Source organism: Cygnus atratus, chromosome 4 (assembly GCF_013377495.2).
Source record: "Cygnus atratus isolate AKBS03 ecotype Queensland, Australia chromosome 4, CAtr_DNAZoo_HiC_assembly, whole genome shotgun sequence".
Taxonomy (NCBI): domain Eukaryota; kingdom Metazoa; phylum Chordata; class Aves; order Anseriformes; family Anatidae; genus Cygnus; species Cygnus atratus.
Window position 1 is genome coordinate 879,002 of NC_066365.1, and position 13,750 is coordinate 892,751.

The window sequence follows — 13,750 nt, forward strand, 5'->3', positions numbered from 1 at the left end:
TACATCACCATTGATATCAAAGAATTGACAGAAAATGAAAAAGCAAGAAAGGAAGGCCAGCATGAAACAGCTGGCATATAAGTCTTCTCAAGTCCTATGCTTTATGATTATATGTAGTCAACACAGAAAGACATAGTAAGAACTTAATTTACCTTAACCTAAATTTGGATAGCTTCATAGGCTATGTATTATGTAAGAGTCAGAGAACCACTTTAGCAGAGAAAAAAACAGGATTTTTTGTGAAACATGAGACATTAATAAGAGAAACAGAGGGGGAGGATTTAGTTTGAAGTGTTAATACAACTCTCCTGGTTTTGCATGAATGTCCACATTTCTGAAAGACAAGATTACAGAAACTAGAACCAGGTAGATAAATATCCCAACTGACAAAATCCTACACATGGGGACTCAAACCAACATACAGAGATCTAAACTGAACTCCACATTTCATTACACTGTACAAGTGTGAGAGTACATCTTAGTACAAATTCCTTCCCAATATTACACTGCTTCCAATAGCATATTTCATCCTCTCTTGTTGAATCTAATTTTTAAAGACTTACATAACCCTTTTAATTCCTTTTGGATATTACCCCCTATTCAATCACACGCTATTTTAAAGAACTTCTAGCAGCTCTTCAGCCAACACTTAAAACATCTCAGTGCCTTACATCAAATAATGTTTATCCAGCCTCATTGCTTATACCCTGCAGACATCTGTAGCCTATTGCTTTTTGCTTTGGTCATCATCACTTGCCAAGTTCTTTAGCCTTTACCTTTTCAGTCTTAGCTCAGAAACTTCCTGACTACGCTGGTGTCTCCGTCTAAGCAGTCTCTCAATGGTTCTGATTAAGTGGCGCAGAACTGAGCACAGTCTAGAAACCTCTTCAGCCAGAAAGATGAAGTACTTGCCTGTTACAAAATATGATTTTTAGTAGCTTAAATTTCGATCCATGTTACATTGCAAATTCAGGTGTAATTTCCTATTTATCTCATTTTTAGGACACTTTCAGAAGAACCATTTAAAAAATTTCTATTACCTTTAAGGAAGACAGTAAGAAAGAACAAAGGATAAGAGAAAAGTTTCTCGTGCGCACACACAAAAAAAAACACCCAAAAAAACCCACTGACAACTCTTTTTATAGAAATAAAGCGTTTTTCAAACTCCTTTTCAGTTCTGTTAGAGTTCTATCAAAGGCAACTCTAAGTTACCTTTATTCCAGGTGTTTTAAAATGGGAGCAGAGGCACTTGAGCTATACCCAGGAGTGTTAAACACTGAAAGCAGACCTGCATGAGATAGATGTAGAGCTATGTGGCTTGTTAGCTCCACAAAATTTCAACCAGTGTTCTCAAACCTAACCTGGCACATCTGTACAGCACGGCATGGCCTTTGCCATGTGAATTTACTGACTTGGGTTAGAATGAGTTCATGGATTCCTACTTTGCACGGTCACTGACCTTTTATTTTTTCCCCCATTTGTACTTACAAATATATCGCAGTCTGTTTTTTTTTTTTTTGCAGTACACAATTATATTTATGGTTTATTCCCACCATGAAGCTGTATTTTAAGTGGCAATACTAATTCATCGCAAGGGCTGTAAAGTGTCAGAAGAAATCTCCTAAGTATTTTTAAAAAGTGGTCATAAAGTCTTTATGTTCTGTCAAACAATTTTTAAAGAGGAAGTAACACTTCTATCTTGTTTTATCTTATAAAAAGATACTGAAGTTTGCACAGAAAAAAGAAAAGGGAATTGGAAGGAGATACAGCACTGTTATTTCATGAGGAATTACATACACGCTGGCAAACTACTGAGTTTCTTTTACTTGGTTTCCTAAGCATGGTCATTCAGAATCAGTCATGCAGTTGCATGGACTTCTTGCAGACTGAGCAAGTAATAAGTAAGGACATTTTCCATGCAGCTGTACTGTAACAGCAGCTATGGAAACACAGCCCCACTTTTACTCCTCACTCTTCTCTTCTTGCCACTGTGCCTTCTTAATATGAAGGAAGTGGGAAGATGTTAGGCCCAATTTTGTTTTACAGTTAATTATTGTCTTTTATATGTCTGCACTGTGTTTCTATTTGTTGGTCGTGAAAGTTTTATTCAGTTCTGTGAGCAGCAGGAATTTGACAGCAAACTTGTCATTTGAAAAAAGCCCAGAATAAATCTTGCAGCAGCCATTTGTACAGTGATAAATCTGTACAGCTCTGCAATAAGCTGTAGTTGCATTGTTATTATTTGTATTACCTAAGTGCTTCTTAATGCCTTTGACACGCCCAGAGGCTTAATAAAGAAAGGTGCAAACAGAATAAAAAGAGCCTCTGACCTAGAGAGCTTGAAGCATAAGAAAGGAGAGGGACTGACAGGGCAGCTAAAGCATACACTGCCTGGATAGCAGTTCCAGCACAAAATCACTCCTGAGTTAGGATGCCACGCATGCTGTAGGAAGTTTGAACGTTATCTCAGGTCTGGTGCATTAATGTAGAGAAGGTACTTACAGGACTTTGATGTCCCTCAACTTCCGTTTTTCTTTTACTCTCTGGATGTTGTTATTCATTGAACAACAACGTTCAGCTTTGAAAGTACTGATCTTGAAACTTCGAAAAGGCTTTTTCAGTGGAGGAGAACTATCCAGCAGAGTTGAATGCCTTACAGCACATACTAAGGTTTCAGTATGTCTTGACTCACATTTCACTTTATAAATTTTGGAATGACTGGTTTTGCTTTGACAGCCATATGGAACAACCCAAACAGAGCTCAGCTTAGGTTATGTTGACAATACTCAAAGTAAAGTGTGCAGCATTACATGTGTTTTCATCTCATCCATGAAAATATTCATACATTCCTCAAGTATAAGTTTCTGAGAAGAGAGAAGACAACAGAACTTGCTAGCTCCATGGCTGCGAACCAAACATGATTGCTTGAGTATGGCATGCTCGGTGGACAGAAGCATTTGGTGTGGATTTCTCTCTAAGCAAAGCCTTATGCTCAAGTGTAAAGATAATCTCTGCATAATAAACCAAGTCAAGGGAAAAGCAGAAACAGTGTTAGGAAGCTTTCAGTTAGCTTACTTGATCCTATGAGAGCATAATTATCTAATTTTAAATAAAATAGGTCTTACAACACAATTCCGTTAAGAACAGGAATGAAACTACAACAGGCAGACACCACTGGTAAGGTAATTCATTCAGCCTAAGAACAAAGTATTCACCACTACACAGAAAAAGCAAATTAAAAAATGAAAAAGATTACTGTAATTGGTAGAAACATATATAGGACTGCATCCCTACTGCACATCTACTTATTTGGGAAGTCAACAGTAGATTCATAGAAGCAATTTACTTTGGTAAGTCAGGAAGTGTGCTAATTATAAAAGCTGTGAAATTACATCAACACCAAGAAGTGCAGCATTTTTTTCCAGTTGCACAGCAGTTAGACTGCAAGACCTGGGATATACGTAAACAAAACAGCAGTCACTTAAGCAGGGACACAGGCAGGAAGCGCAGTATTTTTTCCCCCTTAAATGTACTTAGAGTGGTTTAACCTCTGGGCAAAGAAATAATGGGATCAATAACAACGTTATCCTAAGAATGCTAATGAGCTTCCTGAACAGCAGCAAATCACTATGGGTGGAAGGAAGCCCTCCTGCCATATGTCATGTGTGACAGTCCTCAGAGCATTCGCCTTCATTTGGTTATAAAAAGGGAGTCGTATTTCTTCTCTCTATTACTTTCATACATATGGCAGCTGCTAGAACCACAGCATATTAGTTAAATTGAAGTAACATTTCAGTGGAAGCACACATGTATCTGAAGATTATTGCAAAAAATCAGGAACTTCCTTTTCCTTAATATCTGTAATTTTACTAATGGCATTATAAGCAAAAACTTGAGAAAGTACCATGTACAAACGCTATATGGGAACACCCCACCACGTGGAAAAAGACCCACTGAACAAGTAAAACGACTGCAGTCAAACAAATGAGGAGTTACAGCAAGAAGTCCATGGCTTCCTTTTCAGCAGTGGCCCTTTCTCTTCTGCCCTACATTTTAAATAATTCCTTTCCTGAAAAGAAATTGATTTAGTCTCAAGTCATCCATTGAAAAGCATCTGCTCTCATAGATAGCCTAACAAAACTCACGTGTGTTCAAGTAAAATACCAACTGCAGAAAATCCTGAGTCTTCATTGGCCAGACTCTGGGATTATTTGATTTATTTTATTAGTACATGCTAAAGATGCAGTTCATGAACCAGATCAAGTGGAAAACTATGTTTAGCCATGTGTCATTTTTTCCTTCCTTTTGTCTCTGGGGGTGTCCATATATTTGTTAGAAAAAGGATGGCCCATAATGAGGTGACATCAGTTTTATATGGTACATTACAGATATTTTTACATGGCTAAGGACAACCTTCAGATTCCCCCCTTGACCAGATAGGAACAGCTGTTAAGACATGTCCTCCAGAACCCCATCAGCAAAATAAACAAACACAAGCTATGAGTTCCAGCAAACACAGAACTAACAGAAGATGCTAAACTCACAGGAGGAATGAAATTTAGTTTCTGTGTATCTGATACAGCACTAAAAATTAAAGCTTCCTCATGCTTAAAGCACCAACACAAATTGATTCTGAGCAAGAAAGATGAACATCTGCAGATCAACCAGCGTTTACTTCCACTTTTTTAATACAGAGCAATATGGCTTAGACACACAGCACCCTCTTCACAGCTGTTGTGCCTGAGAAGTTGTGTACAAATGAACAAAATAGTTCAACCAGCCAGTGAGAATGGGTCAATACAGTTATCCTTTTGGCACAAGAAGCACGGCTGCCAGTGCTGCTGCTTGACACACACGCCCTACTTGTAGACTTCATTCTGAGGACCACGCTTGTCCCACAGCCCCAGGGAAGCAGGCAGCATCATTTGTGCAAACATTTCTGAGCCTTCTGGAAAAAAAAGGAAGAACATCTCCAGCCCCGCAGATCACCATCCTTCTTGCACATCAGTGGTGACCCAAGCACTGTGCACATCCCAGTCCCTCCCAGATATACCTGTAAGAATATTAACATCAAGCATAGACCAGGAATATTTTAACATGAAAAAAATGGAAGCCTGCTCTCCTTTGGCCTGACAGTCCACAGAGATGCAATGCAGGTCCTGGCTATTATTAGACACATGGTTACTGTGCAAAGTTTTTGTCTTCGTGCATTTAATACAGCAGATAAACCGTGCAATTAATCTTTGTGCCAAGCTCGTTCCATTGGGTTTGGTTGTTTCTAGTGGTACACAGGTGCAGAGAGGGAAGAGCAAGGATACACAGAAATACCCAGCACTGCCCTGGCAATCCCAGGGGTAGGGCATGTGAGACAGACCCAGCTCTCCTCTCTCCTGCCACTCCTTTGCAGCCTCTCCCCTCTGGTCAAGGAGTTTTACACAGCTTTCTGTTCAAACATCAGTACACTCCTTTGAAACCAAATGCTGCCCTGTGCTGAGCAGCAGTTGTATCAGTCTTGCTATATTAAGATTCACAGAAGTTGGTACATAAACAAAATTGCTTTAATAAGTCACATGTTAATAAAACTGACTGGTAAAGTGTTACATAAGCTGGTTGCAGCCCATAATATACATAAAATAATTTTATAACTTTTTCTGAAGTTGTATTTTCGGTCTGAGCTCTAGACAGTGCAGAACACTCCACAGCACTGTATCTGAACCAACATGCTCCAGCAGTTAAGTCAGACTTCCTAAGGCATCATCCAGCCAGAGAAACATCACAGTTTCTATTATTCCCTTCCTTTGCCTCTTTTTAGGCATGTACTTTCTACTTATCATTACGGCCAAGCCAGTATAAAATACCATAGGAGCTTCAGATCAAATTAAGACAGAACGTACGTACAGATGCAGTAAATGCATTGAACAACTGCACAAAGGTAACATGGCTCATGAACTGGGAATATAAAATGATTTATCTAATCAAAAATTCCTAACAGTTAATTCATGCTATCATTTAAAGAAGTCTTTAAAAAGATCTTTTGAATTTCCCCAGAGGAAAGATTTGCAGCTCAGTGCAACTGAGTTGACAGGGGCATCTCCAGCAGTTCTGTAACCGACACATTTGATGACATATCTATCATTTCTTTATTGATAACCTTCTGGGTGATCCTATAGGTAAAGAAAATTAACTTGCAGAATTAGGCTCTCCTGTGACAGGAACTGTCTTGTGTCTTGACAGTTCAGGCTTTCTGGCACCTTCCAGCCACTCTGCCTCAATATAAAATAGATCTAAGCCTCTCTGAGGCAAATATTCAGGTCACTCCTGTGCAAGAGAAGTTGAAAAGATATGCCATGGTATTTTTAAAGTTTGCATCCAAGAGGTATGCTTTACCATGGGAAGTTCTTATTTCTTTCCACATACACTACAGGAGGGAAAAGACGCTTTAATGTTTTAAATAATAGTATTTATTTAAACTATACTGACTAATGTGGACAAATTTGCAATGTACGGAATAAACAATAAGCTCTTAGGGGAGAAATCTGATGCATTAAACAAAAGACCAGGCTACCGCCACAATGAAGAAATATCATAACGATGACAACACTGGCTTTGGAACACAGAATGAGATTCATCTGACCAAGAGCAAATGTTTATACTTCGTCTTAGTCACTCTAGAAACATTTTATGAGCAACAGAAAAATACATACTTTTAAGGTGCAATTAACTTAACCACTGTCAGCCTAAAGAACTACTTGTTTATGTTGTCTACTATGGAAAGACAGAGGACTAGCTCTGATACAGATGTGTATATTATAAACCTCAAAGTCTGGGCAAGATGACAGACTGCGAGTGATGGAGACTAAAACACTATTAATTTATTCTTTCTGGCTAACTCCTCTCCATTATCAGCACACTGCTTGGAACAGATGATATGTAAGAGAATCACTCAGAGGACAGCTCTTGCTGTCCTTCACTGTACTCTTCACTGAGTATAATGCAGAAAGACTGCAGATTCAAGCTTGTATTTCCCATATGCATGTCTCCTAACAGATGCATCACCAAAGTGCTCACAAAACAGAACAAGAAAAAATGAACCCCCCCCCGAATGCATATGGTTAATATTAAACTTTTTCCTTGGCAATTATAAAAGAATAAGAAAATACAAGTACCACCTATCACAATATTTTCACGTGTTAGCATGATCACATTTGTGCTCTGTTTGTCTACATTACATGACCAAAGATGCTCATTCAGACCAGAATCTTCCCTAATAACATGAACACCACTGATCCAAAACTGAGCACATGTAGGAGTTACAAGAGGAGAAAAAGATTAGTCTTACATGAAGAAAGTGGAGACATCTCCTGATTTCAGTTCAAATTACCTCTTTTGAAAAGCACATAAAAGACCAGACAATAAAGAGATCACATAGCTAATGGTTTTTAAAAAAATAAACAAAAGAACCCCACAGTATTCTAATTTCTCATTTTGAAAGCATGATCATTTCTCACGGAAATACAGAAAGGGCACGTATTGGGGAAATGAAGGAAAAGGTTGACCAACTTATGTCTACGCCATTATGCTCCACCAGCACTGTACAGTCAGCAGAAAAAAAAAGTCACTTTTAATTTTCCTCCTGATACCAGATGGCTTTTCCCTTGAAAAAAATCTCAGTGCTTTACAGTCTTAAAATTTTCAGAGTAACTGTAACAAAAAGAGACTATATTAAATTAGTGGACTGTCAGTGGGGACAATCATGGTCTATTGAGATAAACTTTGTGAATATCTAGATAGATTTTTTCTGTACGTCCATTTTAACGAATTATTTGCACTGCTGAGACTAAAAGACACAAAGAAAAAAATGTAACACTGTCACAGCATAATGGTCTCTCCTGCTAGAGAGAGATTAAGAGGAAAAAAAGAACTACTGAAAAATGAATGCTGAGATTGCATTACCACGTTTAAATTCAAAGTGGGAGGCAATTAGACTATGAAAATGTTCTCTTCCATTATTTCTATTATTCCAGAGGAAGATAAATAAATATGAAGATGGATGGTTGTTGCTGATACAGTGACTGCTATTCAGTATGGTACATTGAAGAGCAATGTACTATTGGTCCAAGTTTAATATAGCAATACTTGAATCACAAACAGGTAGTCTAAAAATCTCAAGTACAGTTTCAGGGTTTGTTGTTGTTGTTTGTTTTTAAACTCAAAAACCTGTGACAAAACTAGTATAAGCCTCATTTGTTGTTTAATAAGACAATCCATTTATCAGTTTTATATAATTTGCATTGAAAAACCATGTCAAATGTTTTTCAGAAGGGCTCTTTACACCTTGTATCCCTGACACTACGGATACTCAATCTGAAGTAGCACCACTCTGCCTAATAGAGATGCAGAAGACACTCATTTTAGAGGGGTTGCTTTTGACTCAACCTCTTTTGAGACCAATATATACTACTGAAAAAACTACCACTTAACCTTACAACAGCAATTTTCAGTTATGTTCAACTCCAATTCACAAAATTTAAAGATGAAAACAGCTCAGCCTAACATCCAAACATTGACTATTCTGGCCACTTTGCAAATCTCATTTAAGCACCTGAAGAAGAAATTCCCTTGAAAACCTGGCCTTACTTGCAACCAGAACCTCCCTCCTTGAAGTTCTTCAGAAGCTGCCTGGACACGGTCCCGGACAGTCTGCTCTTGGTGGCCCTGCTTGAGCAGGGGGCTGGACTAGATGGCCTCCAGAGAGTTCAGTACTGAATCACTAACGAGTGATTATTTTTGCTACCTCATCTGTGATAACCCTCCAGTTTCTAAACTTTGCCCTATCCAGATAGCAGAACCAAACACATAGCTTTTCTGGATGTTGGAAGCTTTCTGAAGCGTTCTAGATTACATTGCATTAATTAACAGAGTGCATGTAGAAACATCCACATTGCTCTAAGTAAGCTCAGTCTTACCAGACATGACTATGTCCAGAAAATTTTAACTAGGAAACACACAAAACCAAATTAAAACACAAAAAAGCATTATACCCAATTCTATATTGCTAGTATTTAAAGTGTAATCTTAGTAGTAATGAGTTAATCGCGAGTACTGGGTATACAATCTTCATTTAGCAACCTCTTTCCACACTTGTAGCACGCAATTCTCTGTCACAGTCAATGCAACAGAGCTCAGTAAAACACTCACGTCTAACAGGATGTCATTCATGCACAAATACACTATACAGTAACTGATTTTCAACTACCACAATTTGATTTTGTTTCATTCCTTCCACATGTCACTGTGTCACAGAGGGTAATTTCTTTGATAATAATAGTAATGAAGATGCATTGTACCTGACAGTCCTAACAACACACTTAATAAAACATTTTAACTTAAGTAGATGAAGAATCTGAAGGGAACACTTTTTCACGTTCCACTGTTTCAGAACACAGTTCTATATAAATGAAATTATCCTACTTAAAAGTTATTTCCACTTTGATATTATTTCTATTCAATTTGACAGTTTTATTTTGGGAAGATAACATTCTGACATGCTGCAAATTATTCTTTCAAAACAACACAGTTCAACCTTTTGTATCTGCTTTAATCAAATTTGTCTCAATAGACTCTTCTTTTTGCTAAGTAATTCTGGCAATTTGTCATTTTAGGATAAATTGGAATGATTATCTTCAGGTGTCATTTACAGAGACAGACAATATGAAACGTACTATTTCAAACTGCTACTGCAAGACATAGTCGGAGATTTACTCAGGCTTTATTTAATTTGTTAATAGAAATTGCTTCTTTTGCAGAACAACAGGAGTTTAGCCACTGATGTGGGTCACACCTTCCTTACTTTGCTTCTGTGATGTGACTTTGCCCTTAGGAGACTCTCAAAGAACGCTTACCCACCTAACTCAAACGCTGCCACCACCTCCTACACAAAAATTCCATTTATTGGAGTTTCATCTTTACTCCATCCCTTTCCCACGCAATTTTTTTTTGCATAAGGAAAACACCTACTTATCTGAGAGGCATATTTAATTGCAAATGCAGAGGACATTTCAGAAACTAGCATATGATGCAAATTTAAAGCAAATTGAAGTAAATACAAGTTCAAGTCTTGTTTAACAAAACAGTAAATGCAGGGCTACTGCAGCTTGACAAATACATTAGCACTGAAAAAAAACCACAAACGGAAAACCTAGCTAAAATTGTAAAAAAAAAAAAAAAAAGAAAAGCTATCTACTGCATGCAGTACTACTGGAGTGCCCTTCATTGCTCCACATTCCTCTTTCAATATTGAAAGTTTTCACAAAACATTTTCCCTTATTTCTAGTACAAACAGGGAAAGAATCAGCACCTTATAGACTTTTACCTTCTAGACCAAGTATCAGTTTTGCAAGGCGCTTTTTTCACCATCTGCTTTGTAACAACACTTCACAAAAAGAAAGTGAGGTATACAGTGAGAAATAATGTTATTCCTACCAACGCTGACCTACCACCTCATCTGAACAGCACAACAATACAGAGTGAAAAGGGACCTTCAGGAATGTACCAACTTAAAATGTTAAAATAGAAATTTAACATTTTTAACATTGAGTCATTTAGTGACAGAGCAAGATTTTAAGACCTACATTAACAAAAACCTTGCTTGCAAGCAAGAGCCATAAAACAGGGATAAGAAAGGTGAAATGCTAAAACCAACCAACTCCTGACATTTGAAACCCGTTTCAAACAGCTAATAATCCAATCTGTTCTTCAAAATTTATGTTGACATTTACTTTTGTTCACTACATTTACTTCCTGCTTGTAAGTCTGGCAACATGTACGTTACCTACTAATAGATCTTAGGTCGAGCTCTGAAGTCCTGTGCTGTTTCCAAGCTCTTTTGAAGTATGTGTTTAGATAGGTATCATCGGACTAGAAAGTTAAACACTGCAATTATTTAGTTAGAACAATGTGTGTTTGGGAGGGGGCAGTGAAAAACAAAAACACTACCTCTCTTACCCCCTTTCTTTTAACAGTTACTTAGCAATTAGTCATATTTAATTTCCTTTTGGGAGACTATTTTCCATGTATCGTAGAGAGAATGTAATTCAGAGGTGCCCCCACCACCCAGTTTACAGAACATAGCTCTGGAAGGACTTGTGTCACTTGAGAGAAAACAAGTGATATCATATTTTCTTTTTTAGTAACTATAGAAGTAAAGTTGTGTTGACTCTCCTCCAGCCTGGAGCAGGAAGGAACTGCTACACCTGGAGTCAGTGACCACTGAAAGCCAGACAAACTGGCTTTTCTCTCAAGGCACAGTTTGCACTGCTACTTTCTGTGATCTGTGTCCTTTCTGAGCTGCAACTATTAGTAACTGTTCACTTTAAAAATAAGATTAAAAAACAGGTACTTTGCTCTAACAACTATTAGTTGCTGTACATCCTTTACCTGTACATCGTTGGCGTTCATTCTTGTTCCCTCCTTCCCAACGAAGATGTCATCTATGTCAACCAGAATGTACCTATCCAAGGATAGTCTGAGCTTCTTTCCAGACAGGAAAGAGATGGCATCTATGAAAATCAGTTTGTGCAGCCAAAAATTCAAGTTATTGCCAAAAAGGACTCGTTGAATCCCATCGTGGAGTCCCAGGTCATGAATTACTGTGGCATGGAGAGCACTTTTAGCAGCAGGTGGTGAAAGGTTTTCTGGTGTCTTTACTTTTGCAAATATCACTGGTTGGTAAGCAGTATGATTAATCTGGAAAACTGCCCAGTCATTTCCAAGCAAGGGACCTTTCTCAAGCTTGGAGGATTTAGTCACATGGAGCAATGGGGAATGAGGGTTAATGCAACAGTCCTTAATACCCAGATTGCTGTGGACATGGAAAGGAAAGCCCTTCAGCTGGAAATTCTGCAAGCTGTTCTCATTGCCTTTATGAAATCCAATAACACCTACACTATATTCCATACAGTACTTATCTAGAAGACCTCTGTTCCAAGAGTCCATATTCACATATTTTAAAATATTTTCATATACTATGAGAGCATATTTGCCCTTATTTTTGTCTATAAGCACTGGGAGGTCACCTTTACCAGATGCAATCTCGATATGGTACTGAAATCTGCTGGATTCTAAAATGGTTATTATATCTTGGCCTAACGTTGAATATTGACTTTCCACAAACACCAGCACTACAAGATCTGTTCTCAGGGGATCGATAGGCTTCATGGTCTTCATCTCCATCAGCTTGTATGGCAACAGTTGAAGATCACCACATTCCACTTCTGAAGAGATTTCAGGAAGTTCATTTTCCTGTTTGTAGCCATTATACAAGTAGTATGCAGAAATAACAATGCTCACCATACAAAAAGTGGCCAGCAAAATAACTGTTCTTTGAAAATGTCTGTGAAGTTTCATGATAAAACTCATGTTGTTTACTTGCCTTAGATTGTTCCAAGCATTAAAAACAAACAGATTCTCAGCAACTTGTTCCAATCCTCTTAAATATTTATGTCACCATTGCAGCACACGCATCTATCTTCCACAAAGCTTTACAGAAGATCTAGTCTAGAAGAAAAGAAAATCACAGATTTAATTGAGCCACCACAGTTTGTTAAGTATCGTCACATTGAAACTAATGGAGAACAGAGAATCACTGCTAAACCGAGGTTTAGAAGTGAACAGTTCAAAAGCTTTGGTAGCTTTCTTCTGAATTTTTGCATTAGTAGCATTGTTTCTTCCTGCTCCCCATTATTAAAAAAAACACACAGCTGTCACTCTGCTTTTAGTAACAGCACAACATCAAACCAGCTCTAAAGCAATTGTGTAAGCATAGAAGATGTAGTTGTAAGAACCTCCACTTCAATCTAACAGAAACCACACCTAACATTTCAAGCACTATAAGCCTGAGTCCAAGAGTTGAGCAAAGAAGTCCAGCAAGGCTTTGCTTATCTGGCCCTTCCAGAAACACCACTGGCTGCCATCTACATTGGAATGTCTCTAAATCTCACAGGCTCCTCACTCCCTAAGACTGCGTAAAACAGGGTTCACACAGGAGGCACTGAAACACAAGACATAGTGGCAAAGAACTTACTGCTTCCCTTAGATTTTTTTTTTTTTACCCAAAGACAAAAAAACTCCAAATAAACAACTGCTGACAACCCAAACACTGAGGAAGTTTCATAATCTTCCTCCTTCAACACCAAGAAGCTGGGGGAACATTAGTGTACATAATTAAATGTACTCTCTCTTACGTTAATTTTGGAAAAATTGGAGAGTCCTTCACCCAATATGCACATTTTAACTGTTCAATATACACCCACTCAGGTATACTATATATTGCATGTGCTGTAGGAGTGTTTTTTTTTTTTAAACAAAATACAATTTTTCCTGCAGCATTAGAAGCATAAAAATCGCATTTTACTGAACAATGTACCATTGTTCTTTACATTGTTGGAAGTGCTTTGTATTTCTGCGTATTAAAAAAAGCATAGAATAATTCACCTCTTAAACTTGAGAAAAGAGAGTAATAAATCCACAGCTAACTTAAGAGGCAGATCACCTAAGGACATATTTATGCTCTACCTTGTACCTACAGAAAGCAGTCATTTCTCAAGCCAACAGTACAATTGCTGTCAAAAGTTTCTAATAGAATAAATGAAAGATGCGACAAGCATAAAATAATTAAGTACTAGAAATTATAAAGGAAGCTTAACAGAAGATTTTGGAAAATATTAAAGATACAGAACACGCTACTGTAACT

General features: G+C 37.7%; 1 protein-coding gene across 2 annotated transcripts in view; it reads right to left on the reverse strand.

Annotated features, from left to right (window-relative positions):
• The window catches only part of LOC118245019 (bifunctional heparan sulfate N-deacetylase/N-sulfotransferase 3), a 68,271-nt gene extending 55,854 nt beyond the window's left edge, over positions 1-12,417 (reverse strand). The window contains exon 1 of one of the 2 annotated variants that reach the window (XM_035540577.1): positions 11,437-12,274. In XM_035540577.1, coding sequence (XP_035396470.1) covers positions 11,437-12,231 — 795 coding nt within the window. In that variant the 5' untranslated portion in view covers positions 12,232-12,274. Of the gene's footprint in view, positions 1-11,436 lie in introns of both variants that reach the window. The other variant, XM_035540571.1, reaches the window with a different exon arrangement.
• Positions 12,418-13,750: the final 1,333 nt, after the last annotated feature.